This window comes from Lonchura striata, chromosome 3 (genome assembly GCF_050655825.1).
Source record: "Lonchura striata isolate lonStrDom1 chromosome 3, ASM5065582v1, whole genome shotgun sequence".
Lineage (NCBI taxonomy): Eukaryota > Metazoa > Chordata > Aves > Passeriformes > Estrildidae > Lonchura > Lonchura striata.
Window position 1 is genome coordinate 66,849,609 of NC_140705.1, and position 21,907 is coordinate 66,871,515.

Here is a 21,907-nt window from a genome sequence, read left to right on the forward strand (position 1 = left end):
ATACAATTTTCATTGAGTTTATTTTATGAAAACTCATTCTTTAGTAACTGCATCTTGAGCTTAAGCTTGGGTTTCTTGAAATTATGCATCACGATGCATAACTTTTGTACTAGAAAAACATAACATTAAATTTTAAAATGTCTTTTTAAAAAATATTAAATGCCTGTAAATACTGTGTGCACTTTTTTAGTCTTTTGATATGGACATGACATATTGAGATTATCCTTCTCTAAATGAGCACAAACTCTCTGAAGATTTTGAGTATGTATTTGAAGTTTTTGGGATAGGTGTGAAGTGCATGATTTTTTGTCCAGGTGTACCAACTTGATGTTTAATTTCCCTCTCCTTTATGCTTCTTTTTCTTTTAAGGATTGTCTCTTTAATAACTTGGATATAAGAAGGTTGTGGTGTGGTTCAGTTGTGAAAGAGAGTGGCAACAATGTCTTCATACATTTATAAAAAGGCCTGAATTAGCACAAAAAAAAAAAAAAATATAAAAACTTCTAGCTTGAGACCTGAACAGAAATGATTTCCTGAGAGGATCCATTACCAGTAATAGTCAGTTCTTTGTACTTAGGAGAGACCAAGCCCTCCATTAATAATAATAAGAAAGAAGTCACCAGAAGTTTTTTATGCTATTTTTTTCTGGCATTTGTTTCTCTCTCATTCTGAAGCAGGGCATCCTGCAGTATGAGCAGTCTATTAGCTGGCTTATCATCTGTCAAGAATAGATTTTTGGTTTTTTTCAGGCATCTAAAAGAAGCTGCAGAACTCTACATAACTACAAAATCATTAATAATCGATTTGGAACTGAGCTCAACCATCTGTCTACAAGTAGCTGTCTTAATTTCAAGATGTTGATTGGGAGATATTTAATCTACCTGAAAAATCAATGACATGGGGCATCCTTACTGTGTGTGAGCCTGGCAATGTCACAATTTGAATTCTGGAGGGCAGAGAAGAGTTCTGTTTGCTGTTACTTTGGATGAGACCTTGGGTGAATTCAAGGATGTATTACCAAGAGCTAGAAGGCAGATAGGACAATGAAAGTGTGAAAGGAAAGAAGAGTAGGTTACATTTGGAAAAGCAGAGAGGCACAGAGAGAAAAAAAATGCTGAAGTTGATGCTCAGACAGATAGTGGCACACTTTTAAATGGAACTATTGAGAAGACCAGCTGTAAATATTGGGGTTGAATTGCATTGTACTATAAAAAGTAAAATCCTGTATGTATTTAATAATAGCTGTGAAACATTAAATCAAACATTTGGAAGAATTGCTATATGTTAGGCTAGGAATTGATAATCTAATTTAACTTCCTATCTGAGTAAGCATTCCTGTATTGCTATCACTCTTAGTTCAATTACATTTAATTGATTAAAAGAGTTTATGAACCAAAATTGAATCCAAAAAGAATTTCGTGTACTATTAGGTGAGAGGCTCTGCTGACAATTGCAAAAGAATTTGTGAATTTTATAAGTCCTTAGCTGCCTTTGGAATAATTATTTATTATGACTGAAATAAAAATGAATTCCATGGTAACATGTGCTGCAGTATAAGCAAACCATTTTTTAGTGGGTTTTATTTTATTCATTGCACTGTTATTTAACAGTGTCATTTGATCATGTAGCTTACCTAATGAGCTGAACATTGAGTCTCAAAATAAGAAGTTTTTTTTAACTGACAAGCTACAAGTATAATATATGCAAAAGAATAAATTACAATATATGCAAAAAAAAGTAAATCTCATATTGGAGATTCAAAGCCAGGACAAACAGAATACTTGAGTAGTATTCCACTCAAGGAGATACAGAAAAGAGCTTCACTATCTTGCACCTTTAAGCAACAGTAAAGGAAGTCTTGAGTGGTCACAAAGTAATAAAATATGAATAATGTAGGTGGAGTTTATAGAAATCTAAAATCAACTTCAAATGGAGTCCATTCTAATTTTTTGTATGTGTGTGTGAAATTTGTGTGTATGATTTGAGAGAACGATTATTGAATCAAAGTTTTTTTGGTACCTGAGCTGTTGAGGCCGATATTAAAGATATCTCTTGTCCACTAGGAGTGGAAGAATGATGGAACCTATATAAATGGACATGTTTTCTGCATTTTCTTTTATTCAATTTCTTTTAAATTATGGCAGACCTTTTTTGAATTCAAGTTGATTGTCTCAGTCTTTGCAGTCCATATGTCCTGGGCCGAAAAATTTGATTGCTTCAAAACATGGGATGATGGTTGGAAGTACTGATGGGCACCACAAAAAGGGAAAGAGATTTGACTTGCTTATAATTGATCCTTGTGAAGAGTGGATTAAATTTATTGCTTTTCCTTGTATTTATTTCACAACCATTACCAAGTTACTAATAGTGGAGATGTATTGTCCTTTGTGGGTGAACATGAGTGAGTTATGCCTCCACTGCCTTGAGGCTATGCACAGAGCATAGACCTAATCCTGAACTGAAAAAAGCTGCAAGTCTGGCTATGTCAGGTTCTTGTCTTTTTGTTCATGTGGCTACTTGGCTGCTCATTGCTGCAGAGCACAGGCAGGGCCTTGCTTGTGTTTGTGTGGAAAATTTTGCCTAGGTACATTCTCTTTCTTCAGTGACTTATATATAAAATACAGATATTTCTCCACAAAAGGTTACTCTGAGGAACAAGGATGTGCATATTGTGAGGTGATCAGACTTGGTCACTGTTGCCAAGATTGTCCCCAAACAGTTTTTTCTTGAGAAGTTGTGAAGCTCAAAAGGGCACTTGCCCTTCTCAGATTGTCAAAAATGTCTGTCAAGTAGTTACTATCAGTGCCCTCCAAAAACCTCCTGGGAGCAACCAAGATCTCCAGCTCCTCCTGCTTGTTTCTCTTGCTGTTTGTGTTGGTGTACAGGTGCTACAGAGAGGCACCCTGTGCTGATTTCCTAGGAAAGGCAAGAGGGTGTCCTCCACAATGCTCTCCTGTAGGCACATCCTTACTTAGGTGGATATGCTTGAAGTGGGCTCATTTTTGTCCTGTGCTGCTGATTTTGGGGGCTCTTGTGTCTGGCAAACCCCAGATAGCTTTTGTTTGCCCATCTACTCCACCACTTCCTGACTTGATTGTTGAGCGTCCTTTTGCATCTCTGTTGGTCTTAGTATATAGCAAAGATGTTTTTGCCTCATTTTGTAAGAAATAATTTGAAATAATTATACTGCTGTGTCTGGAGAAAATATGGATTTGAAACAAAAATGTACTATTTTAGAATGTTTACAACATTATTAATATAAAATCGAATTACCGGATAAAGACTTAAATGATACATTTAAAAATAAATAGTGTTACTTAGAATAGCTTTTGAAGATCAGTGATTTGGTTCTCAAAGATTTTGATGGGATAGAGAAAGGATGAACTTGCAATAAGGTTCTGAGATATAAATATTGAAAACATGTTTTTGTGTCTGTCCACTATGTTTCAGCATGCACAGCTATGTAGGCCCTCTTCAAAAAGTGTTTCTATTTATTTTAGTTGATTAATTTCATTATTACTTGATATAATCGTAAAACCACTACCTCATTTTCTTCCTACCTTATTTTCTTTCTTCTTCTGTGTCTGAACTGTTTTCAGTTGTATGCACAAAAGACACAATATATGTAACACTCCTGTCATGCATCATCCTAATTGAGCCATTAAATGCTTACTAAAGCTCTCAAAAGAAGTCACACCTTACCAGACTTTTTGCAGTTAAATTTTGAAGATACCAAGGATGAGAAAACATGACTTGAATTTGAATAATGTGTTATGTATTTTTAATAACTGCAACTGAGGTTTTTGCAACAGCACTGAAAGCTGTGTTTTGCTCCCCGTATAGGTAACATAAGGATAATTTAAATTTTAAGAACTGTCATGTGCTGCAGAAGCTGGAGTAACCATCTATTTTGTCTAAATTGGAGTTGTCTCACAATTCGCTTATGTACTCCTTTCTTTTTCTGCCTTAAGCTTTTTACCTAATATAATTTAATTTTTTTAGTTTGTGTGTCACACAAAATATTAATGATCTCAGACTTATTTTCTTTTGCCTTTCATTGATCAGTAGAAGCAAAAAAGGCTACTGTAAGGGTGCTTTAGGATCATCTAGTTAAACTCCTCTGCCATAGACATGGATGGCTGTCTTTCACTAAATCAAAAAGCTGTCTATGTCTTTCACATCTGTCCTCTACCTCTTTGGTAATCTTGATTCTTCCTTTTTCAGTGCAGATCTGTAACCCCTTCCTTTATGGACCACATTCCATAACTTCATTATTTCTTTTCCACTCTTCATTTTATCATTGCAATACCTTCTCTAAATATAATATTAATTTCTGTATATTTAGAAGAGGGAATAATCCTGTTTTTACTTGTGCAAGTTAAATTTTAAAAATCTAGAGAAGTTAAATGTATTAAATGCTGTTAATTTTTAAATCAATGTAACAAAACTATTGTGAATGTTTTAATTACATGAGCCTTACTGTAATGCCTGAAGTTCTAAAATAAACTTCATGTTAATCACTTAATTATATTAATCTGATTTTTAGTGCTGGAGTCAAGGACTTAACAGCATCTGAGATGACATTAGAAGAGCATTAGTGAGGCTAAGAACTAATTATTATTTTATGTATGCATTTGGCAAGGATGCAAGAGAAAAGGCAGGAAAAGCAGTTTGGTATTCAGAGCAGCCCTCGGGCACTGCCCTGTCCCAGTTGCCTCCGTGTGAACTGCAGAGGGACTGAGGTGGGGCCATCCTGATGCTGTGCCCCCGCTCAGGCTCCGGGGCAAGGCCAGACAGAGCTCAGCCCTGTACTTCATGTGCATTTCAAAATGGATTTCAATAGATTTCAACAGTGTGGCTTACTGCTTTATCAGTGTGAAGAAAACTTATTTTAGATATGAATGAGGTGTTCTGGTGCAGTAATCTTGTAGAACTAATCGTTTGCCAGCAACAATGTTCAGTATTTACAAACTATGGGAATTGCCACATGTTTTTTATATTTTGGCACCTGATTTATCTTTTAATTTCTATGTTTTTAAGGGCTGTCAAAGGACAATCACTGTGCTGCTTTTGAGCTTTTGGTAAAAAATTACAGTTTTATGATCTGGTTTGGAATACGTAGTCCTTGGAATAACTTGGATCCTAAAATAAAGTCTATATTCCTTATTTTGCATACTGTGGATTAAATTCTGATTCGCACTTTCCAGTTGGTTGTTACAAATCTATTCTAGATCCCAGATTTTGGGAAATCTTGCCAAATGTTATGAGGCAGTGAATATTTTTGTAACTTCATTTTTTGGTATTAGACTTCAAAGATCCTATTTAATTGTCTTTAAGTAGGATTATGTATGAAAAAATAAATCCTGGTAAGGGTGTGTATGATGACCATTAACCAAAATGCAAATCTCTACAGTTTCAAAGGAGATGAAAAGATAATGAACATGGATCTTTCCTTTGCCCTCCTTGTGATTCCTTCCTCCTATTTAGCTTTGTCTAACACATGAAAGCCTTTTAAAACTATTTCAGTGTACAAGTTTCTCCTTATGTTTCTCTTGCATCATCGTGTACTGCAACAGGATGTGATAAGGTAATGATGGAACAAAGAGGCATACAGTAAACAAGTATGTGTCTAAACATTCTCCTTCAAAATAATTAACTTCTCAGCTAAGTTTAACATATTAAATGCATTCAAGACATCAACATCTAAGGGGTTAAGTTAGTTGTAAGGGGGGGACCATACAGAAATACGGTTTTTGTGGTTTTGTGTATGAAATGCAACATCTTTAATTTCTGGAATGTTATAAATAGTTTAGCTTTCGATAGAAAAAGAGGACATGTGCTGTGACAGTCATTAAGTACTTAATATTTAGAAGCCCAATGCCTAGTGATGCTAATATTTTTTCCCAAAATATCAAAGGAAATGCCTTCACTGACTACAGTAGACTTTGATTTATGTCTCTGAGAAGACATAGGGTGGGAAAAAATGTCAGGACTCTGCAGCTTTCTGGAATGGAAAGGAACTCCATTTTGTTTCAAAATCTGTATGCTTTAGTTTTACCTAGCATTATAATGGTCTAGCATGTCAAAAACTTTAGAAAGTGTATTATTTAATGTTTGTTGCCTTAGTTGTCTTTCACATTCCTCAGCCACTGGAGGTTACAGTGACTTGCCAAAGGTCAGTTGGTAGCAAAGTGGAGAAGAAAACCAAGGATTCTCAAGTCCTCATTAAGTGACTCCTGTGCTAAATGTAACTTGTTCTGTTTTTTCCAAATGCCAGAGGAATCTAATCTCTGTGTGGGTATTTTACTTTTCTCTGACCTTATTTGAAGCCATTTAAAAGAACAGAATTAGTGTTTTCTGAATTTGTACACAACGTCTGCAGTCCCTTAATTTTTCCAGGTAAAGACTAGTTGTCTAATGTATTACCTCTTTTCAGCCAAAAGTTGGAATCTTGGATTTCTGCTTGGAAGTTATAAGTGCTTGCAGATTACTTCTATTTAGTATATTTTAATTTATTAGTGTGGAGATCTCTTTCAGTGTAATCACTCTGTATAGGAAAATATGGGGATTTTTTAACTAAGTCTCATTTTTTCTAGCAATTTTTGATATCTATTTGCAGTATGAGACAGGTTATTTTAAGTGCTTCCTAACACAGATACAGGATTAACTGAAGTAGTGCTTCAGTTGTTAAAACCTGGTTACTTTCCATCCTTTAAGCTGGTAAACCAGATATACTTATGATGGAAAAAATCTCTTTCAAAAGACTTGTGATTTTTCAAGTGAGAAATGGCTTTATTGCAATCAAACTTTTCTGTTCTGACAGTTAAATTTTTCTGAAAATTGTTCCCATTCATGCTAACAGTTTGATCCAACTGGATCTATTACAGAGATTCTGACTTTTCCAAGTATTCAAATTAACCAACTAGCTGAGAGATTTGAGGTTGAGTTGAGAATGCCTTGTCCACCCCTATGGCTGACAGAAAGGAGGCTATGGCATTCAAACTTCCAGTGAGCATTATGTCATATATACTGCTCACTGCACCAAGTAACTAGAATGAATTTATCCTTCTGGCAAAACAAAATTTGACCAGAAAGCAGCATTCCATAATTCTTTCCTGCAATGTTTTGCCTATTTATTTTTTCTAGAGTAAAAAATAATTTCACAAATGAATTTGTGGGCTTTAATTCTGATTTCTTCTGGTTTTATGTTCTTAAATTTTAATTAGCTCAAATACATTTCCTTTTTTTGGTTCCTAAGTTAGAGTGTGTCTGATTTTAATATTGTTCTAATCTTATTGCATACACATAGTAGTATGTGAATACAAAAACTTTTTTGTAACAAATCTCCTTTCCCAATTGTGTATCAGATAGGAGAAAGAAATGGTTTTATAGCCATTTTTCCCAATTCTCAGAGCTCACATATTTCAAATCTGTTAATGACTGCTGCTCTACTTTCTTTTGTGGCACAAATGTGATTTGACAATAAAGACATAGAATGTTTCTAATCAAAAGGAAAATGACTGCAAAGGAAAATAAAATGTAGATACTGTAAATGTCAAACTATGACTAAATTGGACAAGTACAGAACATCCAGACCTGATTTGCTTTTAAGTGTCTAAATCATGAGAATTCAAAAGCTCTAGTGTTTTGATGGCAAGATAGCCTTTTCTGCTTTCTTTATTCCAAAGGAGATTAAAGTATGGTTGGTTTTTCTGGGAAAATATAACGTGAATTCATAAGAAAAAATAATGTTTTTAAAACAGAGAAAAATTAAATAAGACAAAGGCACATAGTAATTTTAAATTTCCTTAATTCCTTCAGTCCAAGTCCAGTTTAGTGATAGAGCTGATAAAATTGCTGCATACAACTGAAAGGAAGTATCATAAAATATTCTGCTTTTCCTAATTATGCTGCAACCAGTCAAAATATAAATTGGGAAATGTCACATTGGAATGGGGTCCTATTTCAAAAAGCACTGGAACATACACACTGTGTCATCCACTGTCATTTGATATGTTAGTTCACTGGTTTTTAATGTTTAGTTGCTTCTATTTTCTTAGAAAATTTCAGCCTTAATGTTTATGAACAGTTTAAGTGCTTTGATAAATATGCACTTAGAGGAGATTGCTCCCAAATCATTACATGGTAGAGGATCCTTGTGAAAATACAGCAATTTAGAGTGGGATTAAGAACAAACTGTGTCCTTTTTCCATGGTGGACGTAGAAATCAGGTAAATTTAATGATAATCAATGAAACCAAGAAGTCTTGAGTTGTGTGTTTGTAAGGTAACTGCGTGAAACACGTGTGGACTGGCATTACTGTTCTTTAGGAGTGATTTCACTCTTGTGAAAGCCTACTTTGATCAAAGAGTATGGCTAATTAACTTTCGTTTGTAAATAAGGAACTTTCATTTCTGTTTTGCCTGTTCATTCTGTAGAATCAAAAACCCATATGCAAATTCTTACTCTCTTCTTCCAAATAACCTCTAAAGTAAAGAATGGGCTACATTCTGTTAGTCAAATTATTTTTATATGACTTCAGTAATTTTTAGAAGAATGTCAGGATTTTGTGAATACCATAGAAATATTTCCTCTCTTTTAGGAAAATAAGATTTTAAATTTGTCTTAGAGTCTGGCTGATACAGTTAGAATCCTATACAGGAATAACTCTGGAGGTGCTGAGAAATCATAAATAAAATAGTGGTAGTTTTGGAATTCTTTGCAAAATATCATTCCTTATTTAAATTACATTTTTAAATTTTGTTTCATAGCAAATACATTTTGTTTGGGTGTTTTTCCACAATCAAATTAAAATACGTTTTAAAGCTGTAAAAACCAATTCAGAAAAACCTGTTTATTTCCACATAAATTCACCCCAATGTTTTTGTTTTTAAATGCATCTAGAACTTATTTTTATTACTGCTTGCTGAATAAGAAGACCTATTTTTCTAAAATCTTCTAATGTTCTGATTGATGAAAAGCTTGACTAATTTGTGTAGCCAATAAGATTAGAAAATTTGCTTGACATGTAGAAACGCATAATTTTTGTCACTGAAGGGCAGGCTAATATTTATATGCATTGCTTGTCTTACTTAAGCCTATAGTTTGCACTACAGCTCCTGAATTGCTACTAGCAAGAGCTATAAAAAATATTTTTGCTTTTTTGCATGAAAATTAGTACTAGAGTGTGTGTGATCTTCTCAAGAGGAATAAAAAGATGATCTGGCCTGGAGCTTCTGCTGGCTCAAAGGGGAGATGACGATAAGACTTTTAATAAGGAGGGAAAATGTGCTGGTGTTATTGGGATGCTGGTAGCTAAAATATGTGAAAAAGGTGTAAATGTTCTGCTTCATTAATTTCTGTACTCATCTTGAATTTTTTTGCATAGGGAATGTACCATGATTATGTTTTTGTGGACGTTATCCATTAATTATCTGTGTTGTTCACTTGGCAGATCAATAGTCAGTATTTAATTTGTTTTCATTTCTTTTACATCATTCTTTAAGTGAAAATGGGTGAATTTAACTTGCTTTAAGAACTGACATAGCCATAACATTCACAAGTATCTATCTATTAAGATTAGGTAAGAATAAAATATTTGTTTTCGAGTAAGTTGTGTAACTGAGGGTGAACAGACTACTGTGAAACCAGTCCATCTGTCATATAATGCTACATTACTGTATTACATCAGCAGCCTTTTTTTTTAAATGCCAAATAGAGTTGATACTGAAAACTTTTCATACTGTAATACAATTAAGAACCCTTTTTTTTTTTTTTTTTACAAGAACATGATTTAATAGCCACTTGTAAAAATTTATTTTGATGGTACCAGTTTTACTTCTGTATTTAATGGAGTTCAATGACTCAGAGCAATTTCAAGGACCAAGAGACTAGAAATGAAGCTTTTATACAGTATTTCTGTTCTCTGGGTGCTGAAGATCAGCTTGTCTCCTTCAGTCTTCCCCCACCACATGTGAGAACCCCGGCCTTGCTCTGGGATCTCATGTGGTGGTGAAATTCCTCCTCCAACCCGTGCTTCCAAAGAAAAACTCCGCAGGCTTAGCTGTTCGGTCTCAAGGCAGTTTATTGCTAGTTATCTAACAGATTATGTTCTTGGACTGCAGCTATTTGATCAGTGGCCTGGGTAGAGGCACACACACACCCTGACATCCTCTCTATCTGCTGTCTTCTTCGTCTCTCTCCCCGCCCAGGGCTGCTGCTATCTTTTATAAGATATATTACGTATAACATGTTTACAATTATTCCCCAATACCTACTACCTACGTTGCCAAGTGTTTTTCTACTCTAAACCAATCTGTGAGTGCCAACATCACCAAGAACATGGAGGTAAGGAAGAAGAAGGAGGAAGAACAGGATCAGCCCACTTTCCTCCATCTTAGAACTTCTGACCCCCATGTACAAAGTGAAAACCCCCTGTACATGTGTTAAAACCCCCCTGTACAATACTAAAAAAATTTCCCCTCTACTTTGTAACTACTTTTACTATACTATCTAACCTTTTGTGACTGCTAGTTCCACCACCAAAGGTGGTAATTCATTCCATGGCTCAAACTCAAAATCACAGCTGTTTTTCAGTTGTCTGCCAGGGTTTAGAATGCTTCTGACCAAGGCCTGGAACCTCTAAAAATGTCTGAGAGACATTTTGAGTTCCCACAACCACAGAGCAGAGAGCAATGCAGAAATCACCAAAATACTTACTGTTTGCCCTATAATGTTATTTCTGTCAATGTAACTTGAAACATTTCTTGTAAGTAATGTTTTGTTCATCAGTATTTGAAGGATAATGGTGTTGTACTTTTTAAGGAAGGTTTCATCCTTGGTCGACAGTAGCTGCTTCTAAAATAATCTGCTGCTGTATGTGGCTTTGTAATGTTTGGGGTCATCTTACAAGTGAGGAAGAGATTCCAACCAGACAAATTTAGATTTAAAACCATTATTAACAGATGACATAAGATGTACCAATTTAGAAAAAAAAATTGTTCTTTTAGACTTTAGAATTAAATGAAAAGATTTTGGAATAGATATAAGTGTTCTCCAGAGGAACAACACATTTTTTGTTTGGTGGATGAATATGTCATAACTCTGTTATAACTAATATTTTTGTGACTGTTTTTTGTGAAGGCAAAATGTGCTATTGACTACAATTCACTTTATCTGAGTTACCTATGTATAAGCTAACTTATTTTGTTATTTTCCATCTACTGCATAAATATCTGCCTCTGTTTTCTTCTTTTAAATCCCAGCCTGTATACTGATCAGAATCTGTGTTTTAATTTTTTTTTCTTTTAAATTTTGAAATTTTACTTTTTATCTGGGAAAAAAAATTGAACACTTTGATGACTTTTCTAATATTGTGTTGGAAGGTCCATTTGGGATCTCAGAGGTAAGGTTTCCATTGAACTTCTCTGTTTCTGAAATGTATGGGGACTTCATTTTTAGTATCAGGACCATTATATTATAAATGATCAGTACAACTCAGGAAACAACTTGATTTTGAAAGACTGTATTTTTAAAAATTTGTATTTTGCCTAAGAAATATTATTTCTATCTCTGGTAGCACAGTCTAGAAGCTCAAATCTTGGCATGACAGATTAATAAAAATAATTTAGAGGTTTAGCTGCTTTGAAAATATATATTTTATTCTGAATGAAGTATTTTTGCAGAAATCTCTCTATTAACAAACATAGTACTTCACCAAGACCTCCTTCATCAAGCTGTGTTTTCTTCTGAAGTGTCCAGAGTGATGCTTCTCTTTCCTCTGTCATTCCAACGAAAGCTTCATACATGTGATGGAAATAATTATTTTACTGAAAGCACAAATGCAATTTCCAAAATTATCATTGACTTAGGTGGTTTTGAAATTTCACCATCTGGATATGTTTTTTGACTCCTTTGGAGAAGATCTCTCTGATTTTGTTGTGCAACAATAACATTCCATATTTGAGAAATGTGTCTTTTTAATTAATTTCTGTTAATAGTTTCTAAGTTCAAAGAAAAACAGGTAAATAAAATCAAATGCTTTTTTTTATCTATCTGGAATTTAAACATGAAAACCATTTAGTTAAAGTAGTAATTTTTTGCATCAGTTCATAGCCTTTTATAATTTTTTGTATCTGATTCTGATATTGACTAAATATAGAAAATGCTTCTTGGCTAGGAAAGGCCAGAATAAAAATAAATTATGAAGTATTAATACAATGAAAAATTTTAAAAGTCATATTTGAATTATTTTGCAAGTGGATAATTTAAAAAAATAGTTTTTTTTGTTGCTTAAGATATCTTTTTGTTTGAAATTGCATTTTCATGAGAGCTAGGGAGCGGGAATTGCCAACTGTCTGATTTTTCATAGACTTAATATAGCATTTTCTATAACCTTTTCTTGATTTCAAAGCTGAATCAGTGTGATATATTCCCCCAAAGTTATATGATCTTTCTGTAATGCCAGTTGAGTTGTTTTTAGCAACTATTTCAGTCTGCTCTTCACAATCAAGCTAAATAGCATTGATATAAATTCAGAGAACCGGGTTTATGTCTTGTATATCCAGATGTAGGATTCTTAGGTGAGAAAAAAATTTAATTGAAAAGAGAGTAATAGCCCTTGCAGTGTTATAGGTTTGTTGGCAGTGTTCTGACCCACTGAGTTGTCAAAAAAATTACAGAATTACAGTGATACAAGCTAACTCGTACTATTTTTCTGAATTAGAACGAATATTTTTTTTTTTTTTTTGGTGGGGAGGGGGGGTGGAATGCAGTATTAAGTCTTTTCAGATCAACTTATCCAAAGAAATAACAATGAGAAATAACTGTAGACTGATGGAGGAAATAGAAGGTTAATGGGAGATCTTCTGTTTACCCGATGTATGAAGCTGAGAAAAAGAGTGGTGCATCAAACCATGAGCTCAAGACTAGCAGTCCTTAGGAGAAAATATAGTTACTTATTGGCATATATTGCTAGCTACAGAATGTACTGTATGGTATCTTCAAGGTTTTCCATTCCATATTGTACAGTTCTTGTGAAGGAGATTACTCTTTATTCAATCCTTACCTAGGGATCACTGACAGCTTTAGTTTCCCAACAGGCCACATGATTACAGGTTAATGGCAGGACCTCAAAGTATGCTTTCAAGTTGTCCTTCTTTCAAAAAGTATTATAATGGGTATTTGAAAAGCACAAGAACTCCTTGTATGGTTTGTATTAAACTACAAGAACCTTTTAAATAAAAAGCTGGTTTTGATGAGTCAGCATTTTAGTTGCATGAATAAGATAAGATCATGCTTAAAATTATCATTCAAACCCACAGTTTTAAATCAGTGAAGTGTGCAGAGCCTATCTTATTGATGCAAGTTCAGTGATGAACATACAGGGTTGATAGTAAGAAGCCCAGTGGGACTGTTAATTTAATTAGGCCTCAAAAATAATTGCTAAGAACTGGCGTCAATTTTCAAATATATTCAAAATAGCCTTAATTATTCTAAATAAATAACAAAGGTTTGCCCAGTGCTTATTTAATGTAAGCACAGGCTTATATACATAGTACCACTCTTGTTTTACAACGAGTCTGAAACATTACCCATATGTTGAATCTGAAACAGTATAGATAATTAGGGAAAATAAATTTGAATCTTAATTAGAAATCCACATTGACAAGCACAAATGAAGCCCTAAGAGTAAAGACAGATAATGATGGATGATTCAATACAGACCTTTGTGCTACGTGTGAAGCCAGAACATCTTTCACTCGCCACAGGTATTCTGTTTAGGCACAGAGTAGGAGCTATTTGCTCACACCAGTGCCTTCATATACAGAATGAAAGAAACATGAGGCAGAATTGCCAGCATCATAGGTACATGTAGAAAATTAGGCTCTTCAAACTATCTCCAATTCATCTATTTAATATGATTGGAAACTTTTGGGCTATTTTCTCATTTGGTTTTATGATGTCAAATAATTATTTCAGCAAATAGAGGCTCTGAAAAGAATGAGACCAGTCATTCTTGTATTCTTTTAATTAAGTTATTCTATAATCTAATGTTCATCAGAGAGTACCTAGGGCTGTTTCCTGTGTTGGTAGACCAGAGATGCAATATTGCTATCTTAGAAAAACTCATGACTGACTGCTTTTCTATCAGCAAGCTCAGAGACTTTGTGTGTGACTATCATTAGCAGATTGGTTAGTCTTGCATGTTTCAAGGCATCTTTCAGCTCTGTATTTTAAATGTGTTTAAATGTACTTTTCTGAACTTCCCAATATTTTAAACTTGGTTTTCACACCAAGTAGGAATAAAGAGTTGAAATAATTCAATTCTACATTAAATGGAAAATTCAAAAATCTTTGACATGAAGATTTTATCTTGTTTCTACACATTTGATTTAGCAAAAGAGTTGTCAGCATTCTTAAACTGAGATTATTTTACTTTGGTGGCTTTGCCTCATACACTGGGTAAACTGAAGGTATCCCATTAACCTTCTATCTCCACCTCCAAGGTTATTTCTTACTGATTTGATCTGGCAATCAGTTTCCCTGTACCTGTGCTTGTCAGTGAAGCAGTCAGAAGAAAAGTGGCCTTTACTTTGTAAGGAACCTTGTATCTGTCTCCTACCCTGCAAGTTTTGCTCAGCCCATGTTGCTTGCTGTAGGTCTCTGCACAGGGGACAGGCTGAGGAAAACTTCCTGCAACCTTCTGCCAACTTAACTAATGACCTTGGACTCTGTGAAGTGTTAAAGTAGAGAGGGGAGAAAATGTCTAAGGAAACATGCTGAATACTGTAAGAAATATATGGTGACTCTGTACTTTTTAACAAGCTTGGATCAGGTTTGTAGCTAGTTCCACTGGACTATTCCACCCCTGCATTTGTGTAAAAGGAGAAAAAAGATTTCAGCAAAATGAAGAAAACTGTAGTGTGGGTGGACCCCAGAACACCCAGCGTAAGAGCAATCCTCGTTCTGATGGATGATAGCTGAGTACAAAATTATACTTATTTCATTTTGGTGTTCCTGAGTATAGTCTTAATTCCCTGGCACAGAATTTATTTTTAAGGGACAGAAAGCAAATTAAGACATATGTGTATGTCTAAGTAGGGCAAGGCTTCAAATTTTTACCATTTATCTCTTGAACAAACTTATTTCCAGATGAATTACTTTTTCTAGTATCCTTGTATCTAGTGATTGTCTTTATTTGGAGTTGATTTTGGATCAATTTTAATGGTAAAAAAAAACCCTTGTTTTGCACTAACAAACATTTTGTTTTTCACTTTTATTGTGTTTGAATTAATAAAAAAAAAGAAAACTCAAACCAAAACCAGTTCTTAAGATGCATTGATGCTGAATTATGGTTCAAGTTGATAATTTTTTCAAGATGTGCAGATGAGCAGCAGTGCAATTCTTACTTAGATTTGGAAGTTTAAGGGTTTCAGAGTTTCCCCCCACAAACCACATGGCACAGGGGCACTGAGGAACCACAGAAATTCTGCTCTTAGGAGAGCTTCACCTAGCTGTAAGTAGCTAAAGGATACTGCTCCTGGTGTGTTGTCAAGACCTCCACTGGTTCTGCTCCAGGGGTAAGCTGGGCATGCCTAGTTCCCAGTGTGTTCAGAGCAAATTCATTTGTCATTGTTCAATAGCTCCTGTATTCTGTAACCCCTCTATTATAGGATATTGTTATCTGCCTTCTCACTTTAGAGAAGATGCATTGTCACTGTTGTCATAGAGTTAGGCTTTGAAATAGATTTCACAGAGTCTTTACATGTCAAGATGAAGGCTGCAAATTATCTTCACAAGGAGACAAGTGAAGTTTTAAATATTAATATTGTAAGTTTGTTCTGAGTTGTCTATGGTATGAGAAGTTTAGTGAGTTTTTGTAAGGGTTAGAATTGCCTCACTGGTAAAAAAATGGCACGTTTTTTGAAGAAGACGTTTATTTAGAAAGCTTTCTGTAGGATCTGTGCTGCACTGAAATGTCTTTTTAGCTACTTTCCCAGTTAATGATGTACAATGATGACTGAAAAACTAAAAGATATGCTTATATACAGCTTCCTCTTCTTGAGCATATTGACTTTCATTTGCAGAGTGATCAGGAGGCAAATTATTTGTGAGTTTGTTTGAGTTACTTGAGAATGTTTAGGATTAAAAAGGATCCCACTGCAAGACAAGGGCCAGACAGGTTTAGCCAGGTAAGAGGACATGAATAGAAAATAGTCTAATTCTGAGGTGAAATGTAGAAGCTTCTATTTAATTTTTGAGCATTCAGTCAGGTGACTCAGAAACAAACAATGATACATCAAGAAGGGAAACTATTATATCAGGCAGCACCATGTGTTTCCCAGATTAGGCTTCTTGAGCAAAATTAGATTAAGATTTTCTTTCATTGTTCTAATTAAACTATTCTGCCCTTTTCATTGTCTTAGGTCATTGTTGATGAATGACAGAGGAGTGCCTTGACTGCTGCTTCCCAAATATAATTGATTTTGATGGTTTTCAGTGGAAGAAGTTATACATTTGCTGAATTTAAAGCAGCTGTAACAGAAACAGCAACTGCATATTTTGAAAGTCAAACTGTGCTCCTGCATATATTGGATTGGATAAGTTTGAATCTTTAAATTAAACTTTTTTTCTTTTAAATTTCCCTTAATTTTCTAGAGTTCTTATGTTTAAGATTTAAGATAACCACAAACCACAAGTAACTTAGATTTCCATGCAGGAGGTCAACTGTAGCTAATTAGCAGACTGCTGTTGTGTTATGTGTTCAGAGCATTCCTGCTCACTTGGGAGGTAATCTTTGCTCACTGAGTTATTCAGGCAGTTCCTAATAATGCTGTCTGCAGTGTAAGCTGCCTTTTGCACTGACAGAATTCACTTTCAACACAGAACAACAATATGAGCTTGATAAAAAGGGGAAGGTGTAATTTTGCAGTACAGGCACCATAGAGTTTACTTTGCTAATCAAAACCAGAGGACTCTCCTAGAGCTTCAGTCTCTCTGAGTTAGATTTTATGCTGTTTAGATTCAATCCTGTCCATGAAGAAAGCTTAGGAAAGTGTATGTAAATATCAGTTAACACATGTTAAACAGTTAATGATTTCTTCCATGTGCTCTCAAAAGACTGACTACTGACATCCCTGGGTGTTTAACATTTGCACTCATGTGTTCTTGAGCAAGCAGTAACTGCATCTCTACACCTGTAATGCTGTGTTTGAGAAGTGTGGCCTGTATTTATAGTAATCTTTATTATATTGCAAATATACCTTTAGTGTGTTGCCTTATGTGCAAGTTATCTTCTTTACCTCGTCCGAGTGTAATGTGCATTATTTACTCCATGGTTCTAGCAATAGTCTCACAAGGTTACTCTGCATGTGTGGAATTTATCACCAAATATGATCAGCAAAAATATTTATTTGAATTTGGGTGAATTCCTATTCACTTAAGGGCAAAATAAGACAGTTTACCAACTGAATTTGGAAGGAGTTGATAAGCCTTCAGTTACTATGTGGATAAAAAATGTACGGACAGATGCCATTTCACAGAAAATGGTTGACAAGCATATATATGCTTGACAATTTTCTATTAACAACCTTCTTTATTTAAATAATTAAATTCCATGTCAGATGAATATTGTTTTTTTTTCTTCTATTACATTTTGCGCATTGCTTAATTCTGAGCAATAGACTGAAATTTTCACACCTTTGCTAACAATATCTACTTCTTGTGTTTACTTTTTGGTCTGGACAATGACACTGGGTTTGTATTCCTTAGGTTGTTAATATGTGATGTATAAATACATGGAACATGGGAACCTTCAGACACTCTATGTATTAATAGCATTTTCATGAGCAGTCAAGCTAAATGATTTTGTTTACTTTTTTTTTTGGTAGGGATATTTGTTCTTTTTCCCCAAGTACACCGATGACCCCAAATGCTGTTCCCTTTCCTGGCTCTATATAGCTCCCTTATTGGGCCTATTAAAGCACAGCTGCACCCAATGCTGGTTTGCTATTTGCAGATGTGGGACATCTGACTTTAGGGGAAAACAGGGCATGACAGAATTTCATGTGTTATGCTGCATCCACAGCACAGCCCAGCCAGAAACTTTTAATGAAGTTTTTGGGAATCTATTAGGGGTACAGAAGTAACATACAAAAATTTTTTTAAACTTTGAATAATAAAAGAGTATAAAATGCCCTGTCACACAGAGTTGTTCATATGGACCATGTTGGTGATTTAAGAAAAAAGAATAATTATAATTTATTTTGTCACAGTTTCATTGAACATTTTGAGAAGTTAGATATTCAAAGAAAGAAAGGTGGAAATTATCAAATCTGTAAACTTCAACTATGAAATAGGAAAAAAAAAAAACTGGCATAAGCCAGTAAGCCAGTGACTCTACTTAAATATGCTTTGTTTTCCAGTGAATGGGTTTCCTGGTCATAGTTCATAGGAAAGAGAACCTTTGAGTTGGGCACAATTTATAAAATGCATGGTCCAAATTAGCCTAAAAAACTGAGCTAATGTAAAACAATATCCATAAGAAAATCCAAAAATTGATTTAAAATATTTTTCTACCTACTCCATTATTACCTACAAAGAAATCTTAGGTTTCTTGCTCTGCTGTCTTCAGGAATTACAAAATGTTGTACTTTTTTCCCTTTCTCAAAAGAAAAGAAAGAGTTTTAGCTTTGAACCTAAAAACTCTACTTTGTTTTGAAAATTCTATTTGAGAACTCTCAGTCCCCTAAAAGCCTGCATGTGTCTATTTTGCTTTTATTTTATATGTGTTACAATACCATTAAAACAGCCATAACATAAATTTTAATATCCAAAAATGGTCTTTGACAAGTTTTTTTAGGTACTTTAACTAAATCTAACTTTAACTAAGTTGTTCTGCATTGTTGTTTCTTTCTCAAGAGTCCTTGAATACATATATTTTTTACTGTCTGTCGTGAATAAATTACTTACAGTTTTAGCCTGTTCAATAAAATTATAGAATATAAATTAAGCAAAGAAATATAAAGAGGGGACCTGTCATTCTGAGAGATTGATCTAGAATTTCTTGGAGATTTAATTTAGGAAATAATGCTGGGTTTATTTATTTTTTTTCTTTTTTTTTTTTAATTTCTCTATTCAGATGGAAGATGTCATAGCTCGCATGCAAGATGAGAAAAATGGGATTCCTATTCGTACAGTGAAAAGTTTTCTTTCCAAGATTCCCAGTGTCTTTTCTGGTAAGAGTCAAAGTAAATTTCATACTATTTAAAAGTTTTATGTAAGAGGATGCTCTAGTGGGAAACGCTTTTAAATAAGTACCGTTAAGAATTCGCAGTCATCTGGTTTGGAGGAGACATTATTTATCCTTTGAGTAGTTTAATTATAGAAGTTTTTGATGTTTCTCTCAGATTGGAGTGGGTTTACACAAAGATGTTTTTGTCCTGAAAATTAGGTGAAGGGAATATTTAATTTGCTACAAAAAGTTAATTGTATCAAACTGGCAATATTTTTATGGCAGGTCAGGTCTGGTTTTTAGCCAGCTTCCATAGCAAGGATGAGTTTAGTGTATTGGCCAGTACATGAAGACAAGAAATTTCATAGCAGCAGAGCAAAAGAAAAAGCATCACCACACTCTGCAAGTGATGCTGATCAGGGGCTGTGACATTTATTGCAATGTTCATGATCTGCTTCTGTCGCTCGGTGCCTGTGCCTGAGAAACTAAGCCTGAGATCTTTGTGGTGATTTGCAAGACAGCTGTGCCTATACCTACTCTATAGCTGGTCCAGGTCAGTACAGGCATAGGCACAAAAATCTATTAATTAATTAGTTAGCATATAATATAGTCTATTGTTTACATAATTTTATGACAATTTATGCATTTATGTATGTGGCTATATGCTCCAGTGAGTATTGAGTTCCTTTGAAATAGATGCCATTTTTTTAACCTAATTTTTCCATGATCAGCAAGAGTTAATCCATATAGAGAAAGTGTTATACAAGTTTCTACTGTCCAGAACACCAAGAAGAATTCTATATTTTAATTTTCAACTTTTGGAATGTCTTTCTAGTGAATAATTCTGTCATAAAGAAGGATAGAGTCTTAAGAGCAAACAAAATTGCTTCCTAATTTTAGAAAATAGATTTTAGATTTTAGAAACTTGCAGAAAAAATACTCTCAGGGGAATGGACCTTTATTTGCCATGAGTTAGTGCAGCATGGCATTTATTGAAGAATTCATATTAATTTTTAATCTCTGCCTTAACCTGTGTACGATGGATTTCAAAATAGACAGACCAAAATGTCTTTTTTTTTTTTTTTTTTTTTTGTGGAATAGATATCATACTTTTAAAGGTTGAGTTAGAATATATATATATATATGTATATATGTGTGTGTATATATATATATATATGCACAGTTATACATAGCAGTTACTGATATACCAACTTTTCTATTGATTCATTAACTTTATTAGCTTCACAGGGAAATAAAAGTCATAGGACAGTTTTATTTTTTAACTCTTTTCTGATTTTCTCTCTCAAATACCAGCAAGTACCAGTAATTTTTGATACACATGACTGAAAATGCCACCAGAGCAGCATAACTGTCATTTCAGTTCAATTAATCTACTTTCTTGTCAGTTCTCTACCCTGAGTGGAGTCTGAAAGCTTCAAATCTATGTCCTAAGTCAGTAAATTCATTTAATGTGCTAGGAGTTTGTATATGTAGCATACAAACATCAGCTTAACTCAAAGCTGTTATTGCTAGGAAACATGGGAATATTGTCCAAGGGTCATGATGACAATAATGCAAATATATTTAACAAAAACTTATTGTACTGTTAATACCTTCAAAAGCATCAAAGTAGATGCTTTTCAGTTAAAATATATATACTTATATGCTCATATATTTATATAGATGTGCATGTGTGTTGTGTGTGTGCATAGAAAATATCTTGTGCACACCATCTGTCTTGGATTATGCCTCATATGCTTTGCAATTGGATTTTTTTTTGTTTGATTGTTTGGGGTTTTTTTCCTTTTTTTCCTTTTTTTTTTTTTTTTTTTTTTTTCCCATGGGGAGAAGCAAAACAGATAGCTGTACCACAGTGAAATCATGTTCCATCAAGCACTTAAGAAAGACTCTGCAAGTCCTTTAAACAACTTGTAAAAGCTGAGGATATCCATAAATTGTCTGTAGGAATAGGGTTGTATGTGATATAGTTGTAATTGTTTTGTTATATATATATATTTTTAATGTACTTCTATTTCATAGCATTGCTTCTAAAAACAGCAAGTGAGAAACTAGTTGAAAGAGCAGTCACTTTTTATTGCTGAATTACTGACCATCTCTAAAGATGACTATATTAGCAAAATCAGCCTGAGGAGTGGTATTTGAATTTAACAGAATGTTGTGATTATAATAAATTAGATGTTGTAATCATACTATCTCATTTACTGAGTCATTCCTGAAATGTTTACACAAGTAAAATATCAACAGAGAGAAACATTTGAAATACAGATATTTCCCTATACACTCTGCAGATTTTTGTTCTTCAGAAAAGTATAATCCTAAATTAAAGATTATTTCACTTTGTAAAATTTTTAAAAGATAAGGAATCATTTTGCTTTATGTCGTATCTACTCCATACATTTATAGAGAGCAAATAAAAATTTGAAACTTTTAAGGCTCTAAGGAAAAAATAGGCAGGAGACTGCTCCTTCCATGTGATTATGCATTTTGATGAATAAAAGAAGGACTTACTGTCTCCATGCTTTTGAAATGTTTTGGAGGAATGAATAAGATACGATAATGTATATAGACATCTTGCTGGTCAGCAAAAATGATTGCATGAAGGTTGCCATGTGCATTCTTTATTAACATGGATTAGAGTATTAAGAATAAAGA

General features: G+C 34.0%; 1 protein-coding gene across 12 annotated transcripts in view; it reads left to right on the forward strand.

Annotated features, from left to right (window-relative positions):
• Positions 1 to 21,907, forward strand: part of RGS7 (regulator of G protein signaling 7) — a 275,082-nt gene that overhangs the window by 106,258 nt on the left and 146,917 nt on the right. For all 12 annotated transcript variants that reach the window (XR_014954280.1, XM_085576739.1, XM_085576745.1 and 9 more), the window contains one exon: positions 19,142 to 19,238. Coding sequence is in view for 11 of the 12 variants with exons in the window: in XM_085576739.1 (XP_085432865.1) it covers positions 19,142 to 19,238 (97 nt within the window). In the remaining variant the exon portion in view is untranslated. The remainder of the gene's footprint in view (positions 1 to 19,141; positions 19,239 to 21,907) is intronic.